The 22,410-nt window shown below is 42.0% G+C and overlaps 1 protein-coding gene across 1 annotated transcript in view; it reads right to left on the bottom strand.

Annotated features, from left to right (window-relative positions):
* The window catches only part of engase (endo-beta-N-acetylglucosaminidase), a 58,112-nt gene extending 50,640 nt beyond the window's left edge, over window positions 1-7,472 (bottom strand). The window contains exons 1-2 of the mRNA XM_060844973.1: window positions 7,041-7,472; window positions 5,544-5,620 (exon numbers count right to left, since the gene is read on the bottom strand). Of these exons, the coding sequence (XP_060700956.1) occupies window positions 5,544-5,620; window positions 7,041-7,174 (211 nt within the window). The 5' untranslated portion in view covers window positions 7,175-7,472. The remainder of the gene's footprint in view (window positions 1-5,543; window positions 5,621-7,040) is intronic.
* Window positions 7,473-22,410: the final 14,938 nt, after the last annotated feature.

Below are 22,410 nucleotides of genomic sequence, written 5' to 3'. Positions count from 1 at the left end.
TTAGACCAGGGCCATTCTGTAATGTTTACCTGAGACATGTAAGCTAGCATATAATTAATATGATCAACCACACTATCCCCCTTATTCCACTGTTCAGCTCAGTGGGACTAACCTTGCTTAGTTTCAATCTATCCAATGCCAGGCAGACTATCTCTAATAATGATTTCTCTTCCCAATCCCAGATAGTTATCTCCTGATTTCCACAAGGATTCCTCTTCCATCTGAACCCATTTACTGTTTCATCTTTCTTCCAGATAGTCATCTCTTGGGTCAATCATCCCTTGGCTCAGTGATCCCTGGACAACGTTGTTTTGCATGAACTGACGTTCATGCAAGCTGCATTGCTAAATGTATAATATGATGCACCAAGTCCTGGTCACCTGACACTCTTGTTTTTGTTGAGTAACCGGTTTCTCCTGCTTCAACAAGCCCCATTTTTTTATCCCTGTGTTTAACTCATTTTATGTTTTTTGTCCCCAACTTTGCAAATTTTTTTTGCCTCTCCCTTTATCTCATAAGCTTCAAGCTTTGACATCCCTCACCTACACTCCACTCACCTCTCCAGCTCTTCAATCATCCCCTTTAGCATTTACATCTTCTCTCCACATATAATTATTTATGATGATGTTGCATTGAAGCTTCCTGTGCAAATGTTCCACATTCCAGGAAGTGTTCCAAGTCTTTAGTTTGGAACATGTTCTTTCCAACCTAACATCATTTTACCCAGAATATACACAGAAAAGCAGGTCACAAAAACAAGCAAACCTACTCCACCATTCAGGAAGGTCATTGCTGACTACAGTTAGACTCAATTCCACAAAATCTAACTCCATCAATTACCAAGGGCAGGTCAACTCAACATGGAGGTAGAGGAGAGTTCCTAAGCCAGAGCTCTTCTGGTCCATTGGTTTCTTTTCTATCTTCTCCTCTTTTTGTGTTCTTTTATCTTCTTCTTTCTTATTTTTTCTCTCTATTTACCTCCATGCCTCAGACAGACTTTATGGATTCCAGGCTGGAGGTGAAGCCCAGCGCAGACTCCCAGGCTCGAGGTGAAGCCCAGAGTGACTCGCTGTTTTGGAGCTGTAATGCTGAACTTTTATCTTTATTTCTTGCTGATTTATACCTAAGATTTGTACCCTGGGTACCTTTGTATCTAGCTTTGTAAGAACTACGATGCTGAACTTTTAACTTTATTTCATTTTTATAATTTAGACCTAAAACATTGTACCTAAGTATCTTTGTACCTAAGATGGTGCCAGAAATGGTGACTTTGCACATTTTCGCTGGACTCATATATCCCTGTACTTGAATGCATGTGACAAGTAACTTAATTCTCATTCTAATTCTTCACCCTCCAGCCTGTTCCCCATAAGCTACAGCATTGCTACTTTTTGAAAAGTCTGAATGTATTTATGGTCAAGAAAGACAACAACTGAGCCTCCACAGTCTGTGGCAGACTGAAATCCAAGGATTTGCAATGCTTGAAGAAGCGATTCCACCTCATTGCTGTAATTAAAATGGGAGCCTTTATTGTGAAACTGTGGCAGGTTTGTTCTATATTCATCATAAGAGGAAAATGACTTTCAGCATCTACCCTAATAAGCCCCTCAGAATTCTATGTATCTCAAAGAAAATCAAAGGCAGGCTCTATCTGTGCAGAGAGGAAAGCATTACTATTTCGCGTTGATAACTAGAAATTTAACGAAAAAGAGAATGGTAAGGAGGAAAAAAGTAGGCAGAATCTTCCCAGACCCTGTGTAGCATGGACTACGGCTGGAAATCTGGAGAATCATGTGAGAAGTTGAGTGAGGCCTTTTTTGATGTCAAGAGCAACAAATCACAATTTTAACAGAAGTTCGTACGTTGAAACAAGATTCTTACTAATGAGCAGTGAGAAGTCTATTAATGGGAATTATTACTCATTACCCCTTATTAATATCTAATCCTGCCCTATTAACAGGAAGTTTCCATTAGATAGAAAATGGATACCAGGAATTTCCAACAAGAAAGTCTGAGTAGGTACCTGGTGACTCTACCTCAGATGGGGGAACATGGGATACTGCAGGAGAGGAGGCAGGGTGACAGATAGTCACCACCACCATGGTGTTAATGGAGGGACAGTGCAGCATAATGGTGGACATCACCAAACTGTAGTGATCGGAGCTCAGGGGGTAAGGAAGACAGTTGGTTCTCAGTTTGAAGTAGTGGGTAGAAACATGTGGGGGTTCAGTCAGGAGGACGATCCAAGGAATGCAAGGTAGAAAGGGACATGGGGCTTTGGGGTAGGAGAGGGACAGCTGACCAACAGGATGAGCCTAATATTCGTGATGTCCAATGTGATGTGCATTGCCTTCTCTAATCTTTCCATTGCCAATTGTAGCCTATGAATGGAAAATTGCTGCTAGCGTGCCTGAAGTGGACAGAGTCACTGTCTACTTAGAGTCATAGAGATGTACAACAAGGAGACAGACCATTTGGTCCATCTCATCCACGCTGACCAGATATCCTAAATAAACCTAGTCCCATTTGCCAGCATCTAGCCCATATCCCTCTAAACCCTTCCTATTCATATAACCATTCAGATACCTTTTAAATGTTGCAATTGTACTAGCCTCCACCACTTCCTCTGGCAGCTCATTCCATACACACGCCACCCTCTGCATGAAAAGGTTGCCCCTCAGATTTCTTTTACATCTTTTCACTGTCATGTTAAACCTATACTTTCTAGTTTTGGACTTCCCACCCTGAGGAAAAGACATTGTCTATTTACCCTATCCATGCCTCTCATGATTTTATCAACCCTGATAAGATCATCCCTCAGCCTCTGCGCTTTGGGAAAATGGCCCCAGCCTAATCAGCCTCTCCCTATAGCTCAAACCTTTCAACTCCAACAACATCCTTGTAAATCTTTTCTGAACACTTTGAAGTTTCACAACATTCTTCTTATTACAGGGAGACCTGAATTTCATGCAGTATTCCAAAAGTGCCTAACCAATGTCCTGTACAGCCACAACACGGCTTTCCAACTCCTATACCCAATGCTTTGACCAATAAACAATTGCTGGCCAAAGATGCAGGTTTCAGTTCTGTGAAACAGGTCCTTCAAGGGGCATTTGCATTAATAATACACCTGAAGAATGCAGATTCACATCATTTGCAATCGTATCATTGTGCATGTGAAATACAGGCAGTGTCCCAGTGTGTAAGGTCCACTGCTTGTCATAAACAATGTCAACCGTGTCATTGGTCCTTGCAGTTTGTAGATGGACATTTCTGTGAGGCAGAAGTAATCAGTGACAGTCTTAAAAGGGGCACCTCCGGGCCACAATGCGCATAGAACTAATGTCAGACATTATAGTATACACAGTAGTACGGAACTGACACTCTCTACATCTGAACTGTAAGTATAATTTATGATTAGATTAGATTCCCTACAGTGTGGAAACTGGGCCTTCGGCCCAACCAGTCCACACCGACCCTCCGAAAAGTAACCCACCCAGACCCACTTCCCTCTGACTAATGCCACTATCACTATGGGCAATTTAGCATGGCCAATTCACCTGACCTGCACATAGAGTCATAGAGATGTACAGCATGGAAACAGACCCTTCGGTCCAAACAGTCCATACTGACCAGATATCCCAACCCAATCTAGTCCCACCTGCCAGCACCCGGCCCATATCCCTCCAAACCCTTCCTAGTCATATACCCATCCATCTTTGGACAATGGGAAGAAACCTGAGCACCCGGAGGAAACCCACGCAGACACGGGGAGAATGTGCAGACTCCACACAGGCAGTTGCCTGAGGCTGGGATTGAACCTGGGTCCCTGGTGTCATGAGGCAGCAGTGCTAACCACTGAACCACTGTGCCATCATGCCAGCTATATGTCATGAGAAGCGTTGGATCGTGGTTGCTATGGAAACACATTAACAGTAAAGGACAATTCCAGCTTGGCAGCACTTGACTGGGTCACAGCCAAGATTCAACAATACTATTAGCACCAGGGATAACAGCATGTGGATGCCGTGACAGTACCAAATTCTTGGTAGTGGTAGCATCAGGCTAACATCAAATGAGAGGAGCTCCATCAATGTGTGGTAGGTAGTTCATGAGGCAGTTTTGCAAGAATAGCGTGAAAAAACTCATCGGCCCTCATGAAGAGAAACCCTCCATGAAACTTAATGAAAATGATACCAAGCCAAAGTATGATACTATTCAAACATGGTAAGAATCCTAATGTCTCTAAGGTCCCTCAGTGAAAGATGAGGAGCTATTCTTTAAGCTTACACTGAGGTTGCTTGGAACAATGTTGGTGACAGAGGGCAAAGAGGCCAGAAGGAGAGCGAGATGGAGAATAAAAATGGCAGGCAACTGGAAACTCAAATCATCTATACAGTCCAAACTGAGATGCTCAGAGAAGTAACAACCCAATCAAAATGGTCTCCCTTGCACTCAAAGTAAAGAAGAATACAATAGTTTAAAATAAACTTGGTTAAAAAATCACACAACACCAGATTATAGTCCAACTGGTTTATGTGGAAGCACTAGCTTTTGGAGTGTTGCTGCTTCATCAGGTAGTTGACAATCAGGCTGCCTACTTGTGGAACGTTTCAGAGAACACCTCTGGGACACCCGGACCAACCACCCAACCACCCTGTGGCTCAACACTTCAACTCCCCCTCCCACTCCACCAAGGACATGCAGGTCCTTGGACTCCTCCATCACCAGACCATAACAACACGACAGCTGGAGGAAGAGCGCCTCATCTTCCGCCTAGGAACCCTCCAACCACAAGGGATGAACTCAGATTTCTCCAGTTTCCTCATTTCCCCTCCCCCCCACCTTGTCTCAGTCCCAACCCTCGAACTCAGCACCACCTTCCTAACCTGCAATCTTCTTCCTGACCTCTCCGCCCCCACCCCCACTCCGGCCTATCACCCTCACCTTAACCTCCTTCCCCTATCGCATTTCCAACACCCCTCCCCCAAGTCCCTCCTCCCTAACTTTTATCTTAGCCTGCTTGGCACACTTTCCTCATTCCTGAAGAAGGGCTTATGCCCAAAATGTCGATTCTCCTGCTCCTTTGATGCTGCCTGACCTGCTGTGCTTTTCCAGCAACATGTTTTCACCTATAAACTGGTGTTGTGTGATTTTTAACTTTATATACCCCAATCCAACACCGGCGTCTCCAAATCACAAAATAATCTTGGATATTCTGGGTGGATCTTGATTCAAACAATTCATTTTCTACATCTTGAACAATAATGAGATACTTGAGAGCATTTCAAAACATCATTTTATACCCCACAACATAAAAAAATTGTCATTACAGCTTGGAAGGAAATAAAAGGTTCCCTCATTCCAACCCATGCTTCAAAACAAAACGTGTCATATCTCCAGTCGGTTCTGAGTGATAAAGGCTCACAACAAATACAATACAGTGAAACATTTTCAAAAACCAACATTTGATGCATGTAAAATTACTGGCTGCTTTGCCTGCAGTCTCACTGACTGTATTCGCTATAGTTATATGTACTCACCAGGCAGCTGAGGTGCGTCGTAATGAACTGTGTGATCAACTTGATGCAACACTGGATGAGCTTGATTAACAGCGACACTACAAAACAGACATTAATGCAAGTCAACATTTAATCCTGTAATAATGTGTAATGTATTTAAAACAGAAGAGAATCAAATGTGGTACTCAAATAAAAAACAAATGCCCAACTGCTTTGCAGTTAAACAGTGAGTATAATTAAGTTGCATGTGACATCACTAAGAGAAGACAACAAGAGTTGTTATGAAAACAAAAACCTTCCCAAGCATGTTCAAATTGTAACAGAGAAGTTTCAGCAAGATGTTTCTTGAACTCAACAGCAGATATTTTGAAGGGCTGATGAAGGGCTTATGCCCGAAACGTTGAATTTCCTATTCCTTGGATGCTGCCTAACCTGCTGTGCTTTAACCAGCAACACATTTTCAGCAGATATTTTCCCTCAACTGTCATCGTTTTTTAAAAAAAAAATCAGACAATAGTTTACAATATCAGCATTAAACATGCAGAACTAAATTACAGTGACACAAATTAACATTACAGTGTGCACCAGCATCTGTGTTGCAAAGTTAAATACAACCAAACTTTTAATGTAAGGTGAAAAGAAAGGTTCAAAATTGAATTCTCATTCTACATTGCATCATCAATCTTGCGTGGATTGGTTTTTAAGAAGAATTGCAATTGCTAGCAAGAAAAGGAGTTATTTGGACCCCAGTTGCAAAATGCGAGGATGTTGTTGCCAAGGAAAAGCAGAGCTGATTTTAGCGATGTTGCCAACACATTTGCTGTCAAGATTCACAAATAAAGAGTGGTCATTTGGTCAGGACACCAGAGGGCAGTATTATCTCAGGAAATTTACTCAAGGACATCACAGGAGAAGCGGCGCGTGGAAAAGCGAGGTTTCATTTTCTAAAATAGAATGGCCTGGGCCTACAGTACAAAATCACAGTATAATTAAAAGTGATTAATTACTGGTTTCCACAATGTATTTGGAGTTTCAAACAGAAACCATCTGTCGAGATTTTATGACAAGCTTTTGGACATCTGAACATCTTGACTACTCGTGATAAGATTTAGTTCCTGCTGGTTTTCCAGAGACTTTACTGCTGATGATGGTGAGTTGCTGGTGCTGTTTTAGAATAACAGAATACCACGTAAAACGTACCACCCAATTATTAAAAACCCTGTTTCGGATTTGCATTTCCTAACATCTTAAGTTTTTTTGTTGTTGCGATTTTCTGCTCACATTTACCATTGTGAGTCGCTACACCAATCTTTCAACAAGTTTCATTGTAAGAGGAGAGTCTGAGCAACAGGCATGACAGAAATAGGTACAGTGGGGCGAGAAATGAATGGGAAGTGGAGAGGATAGGCAAACAAAAGGCAAATATAATTTTATAATACAGATTCATGGGCAGAAGCTGCAGGCATGGGCTGAAGCAGAGATGCTCATATCCACTGTAACACCATTCCGTGTACTCACTCTTTGCTGTTCACGTTCTTCCTGCTGTCACCTACAGTCAATGTGCCGCTCTCTGCCTGATCCTCTGCTGCTGTCTTCTCCCCAGACTCAGGCTCAGAATCAGACAGGAACCTCTTCCTTTTACTTTTGTCCATCTCCCGCAACACAAACTGTCGTGTTACCAATTCCAACGGCAGCTCTTTGAGCACAAGTTACACCAAACAACCTCGAAACGCGTTTGTTTACAGCGAGCCCGATGGAAGAGCTGCCCTGATTGAAGTCAGCTCCAAGTGGAATCAGCAAAAGGCTAACTTTAGAGTCTGCTTATGGGTGGGGATTTAGCTGTTTGTACCACTGTTCAAACTCTTGTCACTTTCTGACCTTGCACGGTACTAAGACCCGAGCTCTGCAGTTACACCCAAACTCGGTGATCTCAATCACTCGCTCCTCTGCTGTTCCCGCAGCCAGCCCCTGAGCAAGGAGATTTAAATAACAACATGCATGGGCAGGGATGATCTCGCAAACACACCAGAATCGGCAGCAATTTACACTGGTCGCTGGGTCAAAATCCAGGATACCGTTATTTTCGGGACAGTACACTGCTTTTACAAAAAAAAGAGCTTTATTGTTGATTGTTAATCATGAGTTGAGAAAGCATTGGGCAGGGGCAAAAAGGCTTGGACTCACACAGAGGGTGATACGGGTATGGAATGAGCTGCCTGAGGGTATGGTGGAGGCTGGTACAATTGCAACATCTAAGCGGCATTTGGATGGGTATATGAATAGGAAGGATTTGGAGGGATATGGGCCAGGTGCTGGCAGGTGGGACTAGATTGGGTTGGGATATCTGGTCAGCATGGACGGGCTGGACCGAAGGGTCTGTTTCCATACTGTACATCTCTATGACTGTATGACTGAGTGAGGAATCAGCTCATCACCTGATAAAGAAACTCTCCCATTTCTGTTCAGTGTTAGACACTTCAGATGATCAATGGGAGACATTTGGGGGAAAGAGTAGGTGAAGATGACAGACCTTATGAGAAAATCTCCAGCTATATGTTTGTTCAGAGTTGTAAGTTGCAAGTTTCTGAATTCCCCCTTTGGTGCTTAAAAAGATAATTATTATGCATTCACTTTTTCAGCAGTTAAATTACCAATTTAACAAGTACAGTTTTCCCTTGTAGCAAGATTCAACATAGATTTCATTATCTAAATCTGGTAACTTACAGTGTATGGAATTTATACACTTTTTCCAGATTATAAATTCACAAATACAGCACAGCTGTGCTCTGTTTCAGATTATTGTTGTTGGATCTTAGAGTCATAGAGTCATAGGGATGTACAGCATGGAAACAGACCCTTCGGTCCAACCTGTCCATGCCGAGCAGATATCCCAATCCAATCTAGTCCCAACTGCCAGCACCTGGCCCATATCCCTCCAAACCCTTCCTATTCATATACCCATCCAAATGCCTCTTAAATGTTGCAATTGTACCAGCCTCCACCACTTCCTCTGGTAGCTCATTCCATACATGTACCACACTCTGTGTGAAAATGTTGCCCCATAGGTCTCCTTTATATCTTTCCCCTCTCACGCTAAACCTATGCCCTCTAGTTCTGGACTCCCCAACCCCAGGGAAAAGACATTACCTATTTACCCTATCCATGCCCCTCATAATTTTGAAAACCTCTATAAGTTCACCCCTCAGCCACCTACGCTCCAGGGAAAACAGCCCCAGCCTGTTCAGCCTCTCCCGATAGCTCAAATCCTCCAACCCTGGCAATATCCTTGTAAATCAGCAGTGTGGACATGAGTGGGGCCAGCAGTGTGAACTCGAGTTTCACAATATCCTTCTGATAGGAAGGAGACCAGAATTGCATGCAATATTCCAACAGTGGCCTAACCAATGTCCTGTACAGCTGCAACATGACCTCCCAACTCTGTACTCAATACTCTGATCAATAAAGGAAAACATACTAAACACCTTCTTCACTATCCTATCTACCTGTGACTCCAGTTTCATGGAGCTATGAACCTGCACTCCAAGGTCTCTTTGTTCAGCAACACTCCCTCGGACCTTACCATTAGTCTATAAGTCCTGCTAAGATTTGCTTTCCCAAAATGCAGCACCTCACATTTATCTGAATTAAACTCCATCTGCCACTTCTCAGCCCATTGGCCTATCTGGTCAAGATCCTGTTGTAATCCGAGATAACCCTTCAATGTCCACTATATCTCCAATTTTGGTGTCATCTGCAAACTTACTAACTGTACCTCTTATGCTCACATCCAAACCATTTATGTAAATGACAAAAAGTAGAGGGCCCAGCGCCGATTTTTTGTGGCATTCCACTGGTCACAGGCCTCCAGTCTGAAAAGCAACCCTCCACCACCACCCTCTATCTTCTACCTGTGAGCCAATTCTGTATCCAAATGGCTAGTTCTCCCTGTATTCTATGAGATTTAACCTTGCTCATCAGTCTCCCATTGTCGAACGCCTTACTGAAGTTCATATAGATCACATCTACCACTCTGCTCTCATCAATCCTCTTTGTTACTTCCTCAAAAAACTCAATTTAGTTTGTGAGAAATGATTTCCCACAGACAAAACCATGTTGACTATACCTAATCAGTCCTTGTCTTTCCAAATACATAGGAGAAAGTAAGGTCTGCAGATGCTGGAGATCCAAGCTGAAAATGTGTTGCTGGAAAAGCGCAGCATTCCAAATACATGTACATCCTGTCCCTCAGGATTCCCTCCAACAACTTGCCCACCACTGACATCAGGCTCACTGGTCTATAGTTCCCTAGATTGTCCTTACCACCCTTCTTAAACAGTGGCACCACGTTAGCCAACCTCCAGTCTTCCGGCACCTCACCTGTGACTATCAATACAAATATCTCAGCAAGAGGCTCAGCAATCATTTCTCTAGCTTCCCACAGAGTTCTAGGGTACATCTTATCAGGTCTTGGGGATTTATCCACTTTTATGTGTTTCAAGACGTCCAGACTTCCTCTCTGTAATATGGACATTTTGCAACATGTCACCATCTATTTCCCTACTGTCTATATCTTCCATATCCTTTTGCACAGTAAATACTGATGCAAAATACTCATTTGGCATCTCCCCCATTTTCTGCCGCTCCACACAAAGGCCGCCTTGCTGATCTTTGAGGGGCCTTATTCTTTCCCTAGTTACACTTTTGTCGTTAATGTATTTGTAAAATCTCTTTGGATTCTCCTTATTTTATTTGCCAAAGCTATCTCACATCCCCTTTTTGCCCTCCTGATTTCCCTCTTAAGTATACTACTACTTCCTTTATACTCTTCTAAGGATTCACCTGATCTATCCTGCCTATACCTTACATATGCTTCCTTCTTTTTCTTAACCAAACCAACCCTCAATGCATTAGGATGACAAATACTGCATCACCAATGATACACATATCAATTCATTGTTTTACAATTCTAATTCCCAACACTTAACAGGTAGAGTAGCTATTGATTTTGTCACATGCTTTCAAACAAACTGCAATTATTACAGCACTTGTTGAAAGACCTGCAAGTTTGGGCAAATCCTAGACATGAGATTTTTAGTCTTTGCCTTCAGAGTTGGTTGTTTTGCATCTTTGCTTTGCTTATTTTTTAGAGAAGAATCACAATTATTACAGTACAGAAGGAGGCCTTATGGCCAATAGCTCTGGGGCCATCTGACTGAGTACCAAATTCCTACCTTTTCCATGTAATCCTGTACATCATTTCTATTTAAATAATCATATAATGTCCCTTTGAACATGTCAACTGAAACAACCTACCTCCAAAAGATTTCTCGGCAGTGATTTACAGATATCCTAACTAAATCTTTTTCTCCCCTCACATTTATTATTTAAGAAAACACTTTAAAACTGTACCCTCTTCTTGGTCCTGTTTTATGTAAATAATGGCAGAGCAGTGGCAGATGGAGTTTAATTTAGATAAATGCGAGATGCTGCATTTTGTGGAAAGTAAATCTTATAAGGATTTATACACTTAAAGGTAAGGTTCTAGACCATTGTTGGAATATTGCATGCAATTCTAGTCTCCTTCCTATCAGAAGGGTGTTGTGAAACTTGAAAGGATTCAGAAAAGATTTACAAGGATGTTGCCAGGGTTGGAGGATTTGAGTTGAATGTTTCCCCGGAATGTTGGAGGCTGAAGGGTGATCTTAAAGAGGTTTATAAAATCATGAGGGGCATGGATAGGATGAATAGACAAAGTCTTTTCTCTGGGGTGGGGGAGTCCATAACTAGACAGCATAGGTTTAGGGTGAGTGGGGAAGGTAGAAAAGGGATCTAAGGGGCAACATTTTCACAGAGGGCGGTGCACGTATGGAATGAGCTGCCAGAGGAAGTGATGGAGGCTAGTACAATTGCAAAGTTTAAAAGGCATTTGGATGGGTATATGAATAGGAAGGGTTTGGAGGGATATGGGCTGGATGCTGGCAGGTGGGACTAGATTGGGTTGGGATATCTGGTCAGCATGGATGAGTTGGACCGAAGGCTCTGTTTCCGTGCTGGACATCTCTGTAACTCTATGACTAATTGCTGGAAAAGCTCAGCAATCTGGCGGCATCTGTGGAGAGAAATCAGAGTAAATGTCAGAGTTAAATCTGAGAACTGAGGTTCTAATGAAGGGTCACTTGACCCAAGACATTAACTCTGGTTTCTCTCCATAAATGCTACCAGACCTGCTGAGCTTTTCCAGCAATATCTGTTTCTGATTTCCAGCATCCACAGTTCTTTCAGCGTTTTCTTTTACATCCAATCACATAGTTTTAAAAAGTAGTCAGCACTATAATGTCAGTAAATATTGCAATAATGTGCATTCTCAAAGACACCACGAAAAGCAATGAGATTAATGACCTGATAACGTACGGATAGTGGTATCAATAGAGATCAATAATGACCAGGACAGAAAGAGAACTATCCTGACTTTCCTCATTAGGTGTTCTTTGTTCTGTTATGGGATATCAGCTGGACCAGCATTTAGTCCCCTGGAAAAGATAGTGGTGAGGCAGGAAGATAAAGCACTGCAGTCCCAGGGGTATAGGTACACTGACAGTGCTGTTAGGAAAGGAGTTGCATGATTTTGACACACTGGCAATGAAGAAACAGCAATATATTTGGAAGCCAGGGTGTGGTTTGAAGGGGGACTTACAGATGGAGATGATCTCAGGTATCTGTTGATCTTGTCCTTCTCGATAGTGGTATTTGTAGGTTTGGATGGTACTGTCTAAGAAGCCTCAGTAAGTTGTTGCAGTGCATCTTGTAGATGGTGCGCACTGCTGCTACAGTGTACAAGTGGAGGAGGTGAATGTTTTTAAGGTGATGGATATGATGCCAATCCAGCAGGTTGCTTTGAATTGGATTGTATCAAGTTTCTTTAGTGTAATTGGAGCAGCATTCATTCAGAGAGTGGGAAGAATTGCATTACACTCCCAACTTATGCCTTGTGGATGATGGAAAGGTGAATTGCCACAAAATTCCCAACCTGATTTTGCATCTGCAGCAATTATATGGATGGATCGTTGGTCAATGATAATCCTCAGAATGCTGATATGATCATTTTAATAATGGTAACGCCATTTAATGCATTTCTCTCTTGTTACAGGTGGTCATTGCCTCGCACTCGGGTGATACAAATGGTTACTTGCCACTTATCAGCTAAAGCTTGAATGTTGTCCAGGTTTTGCTGCACATGGACATGGACCACTTCAGTACCTGAAGAGTGCCAAATGGTGCAGAACATTATGTAACTTTCAGCGAACATCCACACTTCTCACGTTATGATGAAAGGAAGGACTTTGATGAGCAGATGAATGTGTTTCAACCTGGAACAGTACCCTGAGGAACCTCTCCAGTATTTGATGGAATTGCAATGATTGCTCTGGTTGCTGGAGGTCAATCTATATTTGTGCTACATGCAACACTGACAAGTGGTACGCTTTCCCCCTGATTCCCAAAGTTGGAAGAAGAATTAGATCAAACTCTAGACAGTTAGTTGTGAGTCAGTGATTTGAGGGAGGAAGTTGAAGAAAATTTGTCAGCCTTGCAGAGTGTTAACACTCTTTCCTGTAAGTCTAAAAATACTAAATAGGTGGTTGAATTCTACCTGCCCTCTGAAATGGCCTAGTAAGCCACTCAGTTGGACCAAGCATTACACAATCAAAAGCAATGAAATGTAATGGAAACTCTACAATCAACCTAGACACCAGAAATGACAATGTCACATGCAGCTGTCAACTCTGCAAAGTCATTTTTACTGACATCTGGGCTAATTTCAAAATTGGAAGAATTATCCCACAGATTAGATAAGCAAGGCTTTAAATATTCTGCAGACAATGCTCCAGATGCTGCCATCATTATCCCTGTTGTCTCTTGATCTACCGACAGGTCAGACCTTGCAGCGGTGACATTGCAGTGGGGTTAGAGTGGGAGGAAGTTGCCCTGGGAATCCTTAACAATAACCTGTCACATCTAGTCAAACTGCAGATTCCACAGTCACCTGAGGCTGGGATCGAACCCACATGTGGCAGCAGTGCTAGCCACCATGCCACCCAAAAGTTCAGTCAACATCCATAAACACAAGCCTGCGGTTCAGGTACAGAGTTTGAACTTTATAATGGAATTTGTACTGTCATATTGCTCCACTGTGTCATCCTTTACTATACAATGTAACATTAGAATTAGATATCATCACCAAATACAACTGTTATAACCTAATATCGATGTTTAAAGTTCAGTTCAGGAAAGCCATAATTTCCTTTTATTTTGTGCTTGTTATTCATAGTTAAACATTATTTGGAGATACCAGTGTTGGACTGGGGTGTACAAAGTTAAAAATCACGCAACACCAAATTATAATCCAACAGGTTTAATTGGAAGCACACTAGTTTTCGGAGCTCTCGGAGCGACAATCACCTGATGAAGGAGCGTCGCTCTGAAAGCTAGTGTGCTTCCAATTAAACCTGTTGGACTATAACTTGGTGTTGTGTGATTTTTCACATAGTTAAATATTGATTTTGTCGCAAGTCTAAAAGTCTTTTTAGCAATCCAACTGTTGGATTGTTTTATAATGTAACAGATTTAAATTATGATGCAGTAATCTATATCAATTATAAATAGGGAAAGAAGTGTTTTATTTGAAAAACTTTGCAAAATTCCAAGTAAAATACAAAGTGCAAAGGTATGTGTACTTGTTTCAATACAGTGAAAAATGCTTGCTATATAAATATATATGTTTCAATTACATCATCAATGAGGAGGGTAGCTGTTGACTAAGGGATTATATCAATGGCTCTGTTGTGTGTGTAAAGATATAAAATGGAATTTAATCCACAGATGTGCAATGTTATGCAATCGAGGATGGCAAGGAAAGCAAGGGAGTAAAGGTAAAGCAGTGTGTGTCTCCCATCCAAGTACTAACCAAGCAGACTCAGGCCGGTTTCAAACTTGCATGGAAGACCACCTGGGAATACCGGGTGCAGTAGCCTTGAGTCCTCCTGTTGTGCAGTGGTAGTGTCCCTACCCCTGGACCGCAAGGCCCAGGTTCAAGTCGCACTTGCTGCAAAAGGTATATATTAACAACTCTAAACAGGTTGATTAGGGGAGAAAAAAAGACAGTGTCTGCTGACATCCACAACTGCAAGTACATGCTTACCTGGAAACAATCTTAGACCCACTGGGACACGATGAGGTCCTGCAGCCAGATCAGGACAGATGGATAGGTGACAAGAAGACCTTATGCTAGATTTTACGTATCTCCCACATTCAAATTCACCAGGGGGATGTACTAAGAACAGATCTAAGCCTTTAGCAGTAAATGCTACTATTTTGCTCCTTTGAATGTTAGGTTACTAGCCAATAGTTATCTGTTTTCTCACCTTCTCTTTGTGAACTAGCAGGGTTATGTTTGTTAATTAGCAGGGTTACGTTTGTTACTTTCCTATCCATAGCCTCGGATCTGCAATGTGAGAGGCCAAAATCAATGAATTCATGATAACTGCAGTTATCTCATTTTAAAAAAACATATAATGCAGACTGTCACACCTGAGAGTTTTTTAGTTCCGTTAATTCCCCAGCATTGTTTCATTTATATACTGATTTCCACACATTCCCTTAAGGCTTCAATATTTCACATCTGATCCTGTTATGTCTACAACTATGTTTTTGATGCTTGTTTTCTGATTAATGCCTCCAACTCCCTTGTTTGGGGGTTGATGCTGTGTAACTGCAATTTGATATGCTTTTATTTTTCATTGATCCTTTGTTTAAGATCAGAATAGGAACAGGAGGAGGCTGTTCGGCCTCTCAAGCCTACTCCGCCATTCAACAGGATCATAGTTGATTCAACATTCATCATGCCCACTTTCCTGCCCTATCCCTATAACCCTTGATTCCTCGACTGATCAAGAATTTATCTATCTCAGCCTTAAATATACACGAGGACCCTGCTCCCGCAGCTCTTTGTGGCAAGTAGTTCCAAAGACTCTCAACCCTCAGAAGAAATTCCTCCTTATCTCAGTCTTAATTTTGCGCCTCTTTCTGGTCTTAGAGACCCCATGAGGGGCAACACCTTCTCAGCATAACCTCTGTCAAGCCCTTAATAATCCTATGTTTTTCAATGAAATCACCTCCTAGTCTTCTAAATTCCAGAGAGTACAGTCCTAACCGGTTTAACATTTGATCATAAGACAATCCCTCTTTGCCAAGGATCATCCCAGTGAAGCTTCTCTGAACTCTCCAGTGAAATAAGATCTTTCCTTAAATGAAACGAAAACTGCTCACAGTACTCCAGATGAGGTCACATCAGCACCTTGTACTGTTTTTTTGAAACAGATATTATATTATTTGCTTTCTGTAGCATTTTCTGTTTGCTGAGAATTTGTTATCTTTCTCCCTTTTTGCACTGAGTCTCTTTAGCTTTCTACCCATATATCCAAATCCTATCACTTTTACTTCAGCTCCCCTATTTAGCTTCTGTGCTGTGACCTTTCTTCCAGTCTGGTGCGGGCATGCCTCCCCCAAGCACTACAACACCATCTGCACAGCTCGCTACCTAAACTAGCTGTCTGTCGGGGGAGCAGTATGTGATTTACTGCAGAGTAAAGTGTCCAGTTACACAGCCTGCTGCAGCTACTCTCTTCCACAGTCTACAAGCCAATGTTCTCGTATTTCTTGCTGCACCACAGAGGCTGCTTTGAAAACACTAGCCGCCAAATTATTGGAACTAACTGAACCAAAAATGGTTCAATGTATTCTCTCATGTTCATTGTGCGAGATGAACAAGTTAAAAATGTAGATGACCTTCAACTTTTCTTGAGCACAAAAGCAAAATTGTTGGACTGTACCACAAATATTTTCACTTGGTGTCTGTATGCCACTGTGAAGCCAAACTATAATCTGCGTCAGGTATGAGCAAATTATTTATACAACCAATGCAATGATTCAAACAGGCAATTTAAAGTGGATGGGAACCTATGACTGAAGATTAGATCACGTAATTGTTAAAGGAGTGATGGGGGGGTGGAGCATGGCTGAGTGTAGTGGAAGGGAAAGGGAGGCTGGATTGTCGATGGGGATATGTGAGATAATTAACAGTTTCAAACCAGAGTCTGCTGTGAACCAAGACAGGGCGAAGGGGAGGGCAGTGCATTTGGAACGCCTGGCTGCTCTGATCAAGTATGTTTGCCAAATGTCTGTGGTTTTACTTGTTTGTGACTTTCTCCCAGGTTCTAGGAGCAGCTGCTCAGGAGAACAGTGACATAATTCAGAAGGAAGGCAAAAGCTGATTTCCCAAAAGATGTCCAACGCTGGAAAAAAAATCAATAATACCTGAGTTGCCTGAAGCTGGAAATCGAGCAGATTAAATTTGGAGAAAATGGCTGATTAAAGTGTTCCCAGTTCAGATTGAGGGAAGTCACCCATATGCATTGACATTCAGATTTCTAATGTTGGATATTTCTTAGCCATTTGTTAAAAAAACACAACAATTCAATTAAGTCCAAGGGTATCAAAAAGTGTAAAATATTACTAAAGTGCATTGCCAAATATGTTAGTTTGGCTCATTACAGCATTTTTGTTTCTGAGTCAGAAAGTCCCATGCTTTAAGAATAGAATTAAAGCTCAGTTCAGGTGATAGTGAGGGTGTGCTGCTCTGTCGAAGATGCTGTCCTCCAGGTGAAACTTTAAGTGGAGGTTTCTTCTGCCAGTTTGGATAATGGTAAAGGTCTTGCAGCACTGTTTGATAAAGAACAGAGAATTCCTCCAATACCCAAGCTGACAATCCACCCTCAGAAATTTAGCTTGTCCCTTGATGGATGCACTGTTCAAACCTTAGGCAGGTCAGCTGAAAGCCTTGAAAACTAATAATTTTGTCAGGTCAGATGCCTTTGCTTCATGGGATATTCTGATTGCATTGTTACATGGCAAACCACAGGCCTTAATTGGAGCAGCCTCTCCTGAGACCCTGCTGTGGCCCAGCACAGTAGAGAACCATAGAACAGTTACAGCATAGAAAGAAGCCATTCAGCTTATTGTGTCCGCAATAGCTGACGAGGCAACCAACCCAATTTTTTTTCCTTGATTCATAGCTTCAGGTACAGATCCACATTCCTTTCTAAATGAGTTTTAGCCTTAACCATCAAACCAAGCAGCAAATTCCAGAGACTCATCACCCTCTTGATGAAAATGTTTTTCTCATGTCCCCTCTAATCCTTCTACTAATCACTTTAAAATTGTGCCCTCTGGTAACTTTTGGATTCTGGGTAATCCAAGATGGAAGATGGGAAACATTTCTGGCTGTAACAGGCTGTTCCTTTAAGGTATTTTAGGTGTTAGAGGTGATTTCCATGAATTCCAGGAGCAGCAATTTTTAGATAGAGAGAGAGAGAGGGATTCACAATTGATCTTGGAGGAACCTGTTTGCGAGAGGTCACAGTACAGAAATAGGTAAGTGAATAGTTTTAAGTATAGCCTTGCAATTGTGAGGAGAGTAGGTTCTTTATTGATTGTATGTTTATTGAGATATGTCCCTGAAGTCATAAGTATTAAGTTAGCCTGGAGTGGTATTTTGTAGAGGAGTAAGACAATGCTATTTTCTGGGTCTGTAGATTGGAAGAAGCAAAAACGGCCTTCAGTAGAGTGACATGCTCTTCTTGTCGAGTGTGGGAACTTAGGGAGAGTTACATGTTACTGAGGATTATATCAGCAACAAATGCCATGAGTTACGGATCCTATCAGATCAAATAGATCAGTTGGAGCGACAGTTAGAGGCAATGAGGAATTTACCAGAGCTAGGGGGGGGTGACAGATGGCAGTTATAGGAAGGGAGAAAAGCCACAGATACACATAGGTGGGTTAACTCCAGGAAAGGTAAGAGAGGGAGGGAGGTAGTGCTGGAGTCTTTTGTGGCTATCCATATTTCAAACAAGTGTGCTCTTTTGGATACTCAGGGTAATGGATTCTCAGGGGAACATAGCACGAACAGCCAGGTTTCTGGTACAGAGACAGGCTCTAATGAAATGAGGGGTATGTCGGGTTTCAAGAGATCAATTGTGTTAGGGGACTGTCTAGTCAGAGGCACAGACAGACATTTCTATGGCCATTGTACACATTGGAACCAATGACATAGGAAGGGAAGAGGATGAGACTTTGAAGGGAGAATATAGAAGGTTAGACAAGAATTTAGAAAGGGGGTCCTCGAGGGTAATAATATCTGAATTATTTGCAGTGCTATGAGCTAGTGAGGTTAGGAGTAGGAGGATAGAGCAGATAAATGTGTGGCTGAGGAGCTGGTGTATGGGAGAAGGATTTACATTTTTGTCTCATTGGAATCTATTCTAGGGTAGAGGTGACTTGAACAAGAAAGACGGATTGCACCTGAATTGGAAGGGGACCAATATACTGGTGGGGAGATTTGCTAGAGCTCCTTGGGAGGATTCAAACGAGTAAGCTGGGGGTGGGGGACCCAGAGAGATAGTGAAGAAAGAGATCAATCTGAGACTGGTACAGTTGAGAAAGCATGTGGGCAAAGTAGCCAGGTCAGGTAGGGACAAAGCAGAGAACTAGGTAGGACTGATAACTTAAACTATATTTATTTCGATGCACGGGGCCTAATAGGGTAGGCAGATGAACTCAAGGCATGCTTAGGACTGAGATAGCATAACAATCACAGAAACGTAATTCAGGGATGGACAGGGCTGGCAGCCTATTGTTCCAGAATGCAAAGTTTACAGGAATGACATAAAGGGAAGCATGAGATGAGGGGGATTGGCATTTTTGATAAAGGATAGTGTTACACCCATATTTAGGGAGGATATTCCCAGAAATACATTCAGGGAAGTTATTTGGATGGAACTGAGAAATAAAGAGATGATCACCTGATTGGGATAGGCCCCCTAATAGTCAGAGGGAAATTGAGAAACAAACTTGCAAGGAGATTTCAGTTGTCTGTAAGAGTAACAAAGTTGTTATGGTAGGGGATTTTACCTTTCCAAACATGGACTGGGACTGCCATAGTGTTAAAGGTTTAGATGGAGAGGAATTTGTTAAGTGTGTACAAGAAAATTTTCTGATTCAATATGTGGATGTACCTACTAGAGAAGATGCAAAACTTGACCTACTCTTGGGAAATAAGGCAGGGCAGGTGACTGAGATGTCATTGGGAGAGCACTTTGGGACCAGGGACCATAATACTATTAATTTTTAAATTGTGATGGAAAAGGATAGACCAGGTCTAGAAGTTAAAATTCTAAATTGGAGAAAGGCTAATTTTGATGGCATTAGGCAAGGACTTTCAAAAGCTGATTGGAGGCAGATGTTCACAGGTAAAGGGACAGCTGGAAAATGGGAAGCCTTCAGAAATGAGATAACGAGAGTCCAGAGAAAGTATATTCCTGTCAGGGTGAAAGGGAAGGCTGGTAGGTGGAGGGAATGTTGGATGACTAAAGAAATTGAGGATTTGGTTAAGAAAAAGAAGGAAGCATATGTAAGGTATAGACAGGATAGATCGAGTGAATCCTTAGAAGAGTATAAAGGAAGTAGGAGTATACTTAAGAGGGATATCAGAAAGGCAAAAAGGGGACATGAGATAACTTTGACAAATAGGGTTAAGGAGAATCCAAAGAGTTTTTACAAATACATTAAGGACAAAAGGGTAACTAAGGAGAGAATACGACCCCTCAAAGATCAGCAAGGCAGCCTTTGTGTGGAGTCACAGAAGATGGAAGGACAAAGAGAGGCACTATAAAACAAAGTGCTCTGTTCAAAATAGGGCAGATAAATAGGGGGAGAGCAAGGGACATATGTGCACAACTCATTGAAGTTCATAGAGCAGCTTGAGAAGACGGCTAGAGGTGCCCAGGACTCTGGGTTTTGAAAGTAGAAGAATGAACTTCAAAAGCAAAGAGGTGATGATGACCCTGTGCAAAAGATTGGCTCAGCCTCAATTGAGTATTGGGTTGAATGCTGGGCACCACAGTTTATCCAGAATGTGGAGGATTTAGAGAAGGTGCAGAACAATTTAAGACAATGAACATTAAATATAGAACATTACAGTGTAGTACAGACCCTTCGGCCCTCAATGTTGTACTGACCGATGGAACCAACCTGAAGCCTATCTACCCTACACTACTCCATTTTCATCTATATGTTTATCCAATGACCATTTTAATGCCCTTAAAGTTGGCAAGTCTACTACCGTTGCAGGCAGGGCGTTCTACGCCCCTACCACTGAGCAAAGAAACTACCTCTGACATCTGTCCTACATCTGTCTCACCTCAATTTAAAACTATGCCCCCTCATGCTAGTCATCATCATCGAAGGAAAAGGTTCTCACTGTCCACCCTATCTAACCCTCTGATTATCTTATATGTCTCAATTAAGTCTCCTCTCAACCTTCTCTCTTACAAAAACAGCCTCAAGTCCTTCAGCCATTCCTCATAAGACCTTCCCTCCATACTAGGCAACATTCTAGTAAATCACCTCTGCACCTTTTCCAAAGTTTCCACATCCTTCCTAAAATGCAGTGACCAGAACTATACACAGTACTCCAAGTGCAGAAATTCCAGAGTTTTGTACAGTTGCAACATAACCACATGGCTCCAAACATCAATCCCTCTACCAATAAAAGCTAAGATACTATATGCCTTAACAACCCTATCAACCTGGGTGGCAACTTTCAAGGCTCTATGTACATGGACACAGATCTCTCTGCTCATCTAGACTGCCAAGAATCTTACCATTAGCCCAGTACTCTGTATTCCTGTTGCTCCTTCCAAAGTGAATCATCTCACACATTTCCACATTAAACTCCATTTGCCACCTCTCCACCCAGCTCTGCAGCTTATTTATGTTCCTGTAACCTGCAACATCCTTAGTGTCATCCACAAATTTACTAACCCATCCTTCTGCACCCTCATTCACGTCACTTATAAAAATGACCGACAGCAGTGGACCCAAAAGAGATCCTTGTGGTACACCACGAGTAACTGAACTCCTGGATGAACATTTTCCATCATCCACCACCGCCTGTCTTCTTTCAGCTAGCCAACTTCTGATCCAAACCGCTAAATCACCCTCAATCCCATGCCTCCATATTTTGTGCAGTAGCTGATCGTGGGGATCTTTATCAAATGCCTTACTGAAATCCATATACACCACATCAACCGCTTTACCCTCATCCACCTGTTTGGTCACCTTCTCAAAAGAACTCAGTAAGGTTTGTGAGGCAAGACCTACCTTCTCAAAACAGTGTTGACTATTCTTAATCAAACATTTCCTTTCCAGATTATTATAAATCCTATCTCTTATAACTTTTTCCAACACTTTACCCATAACCAAATTAAGGCTCACGGGTCTATAATTACCAGGATTGACTCTACTCCCCTTCTTGAACAAGAAGACAACATTTGCTATCCTCCAGTCTTCTGGCACTATTCCTGTAGACAATGACGACATAAAAATGAAAGCTCAGCAATCTCCTCCCTGGCTTCCCAGAGAAGCTGAGGATAAATCCTATCTGGCCCAGGGGACCTATCTATTTTCACACTTTCCAGAATTGCTAACACCTCCTCCTTATGAACCTCAATCCCACCTAGTCTAATAGTCTGTATCTCAGTATTCTCCTTGACAACATTGCCTTTTTCCAGTGTGAATACTGATGAAAAATCTCCTCAGACTCACCCACCACTTCCCACTACTGTCCTTGATTGACCCTAACCTTACTCTAATCATTCTTTTATTCCTGATATACATATAGAAAGGTTTAGGGTTTTCCTTGGATCCTATTTGCCAACGACTTCTCATGTCCCCTTCTGGCTTTTTGCAGCTCTCTCTTAAGGTCTTTCCTGGC

Source organism: Hemiscyllium ocellatum, chromosome 25 (genome assembly GCF_020745735.1).
Source record: "Hemiscyllium ocellatum isolate sHemOce1 chromosome 25, sHemOce1.pat.X.cur, whole genome shotgun sequence".
Taxonomy (NCBI): domain Eukaryota; kingdom Metazoa; phylum Chordata; class Chondrichthyes; order Orectolobiformes; family Hemiscylliidae; genus Hemiscyllium; species Hemiscyllium ocellatum.
This window is presented reverse-complemented; position numbering and strand designations above follow the sequence as displayed.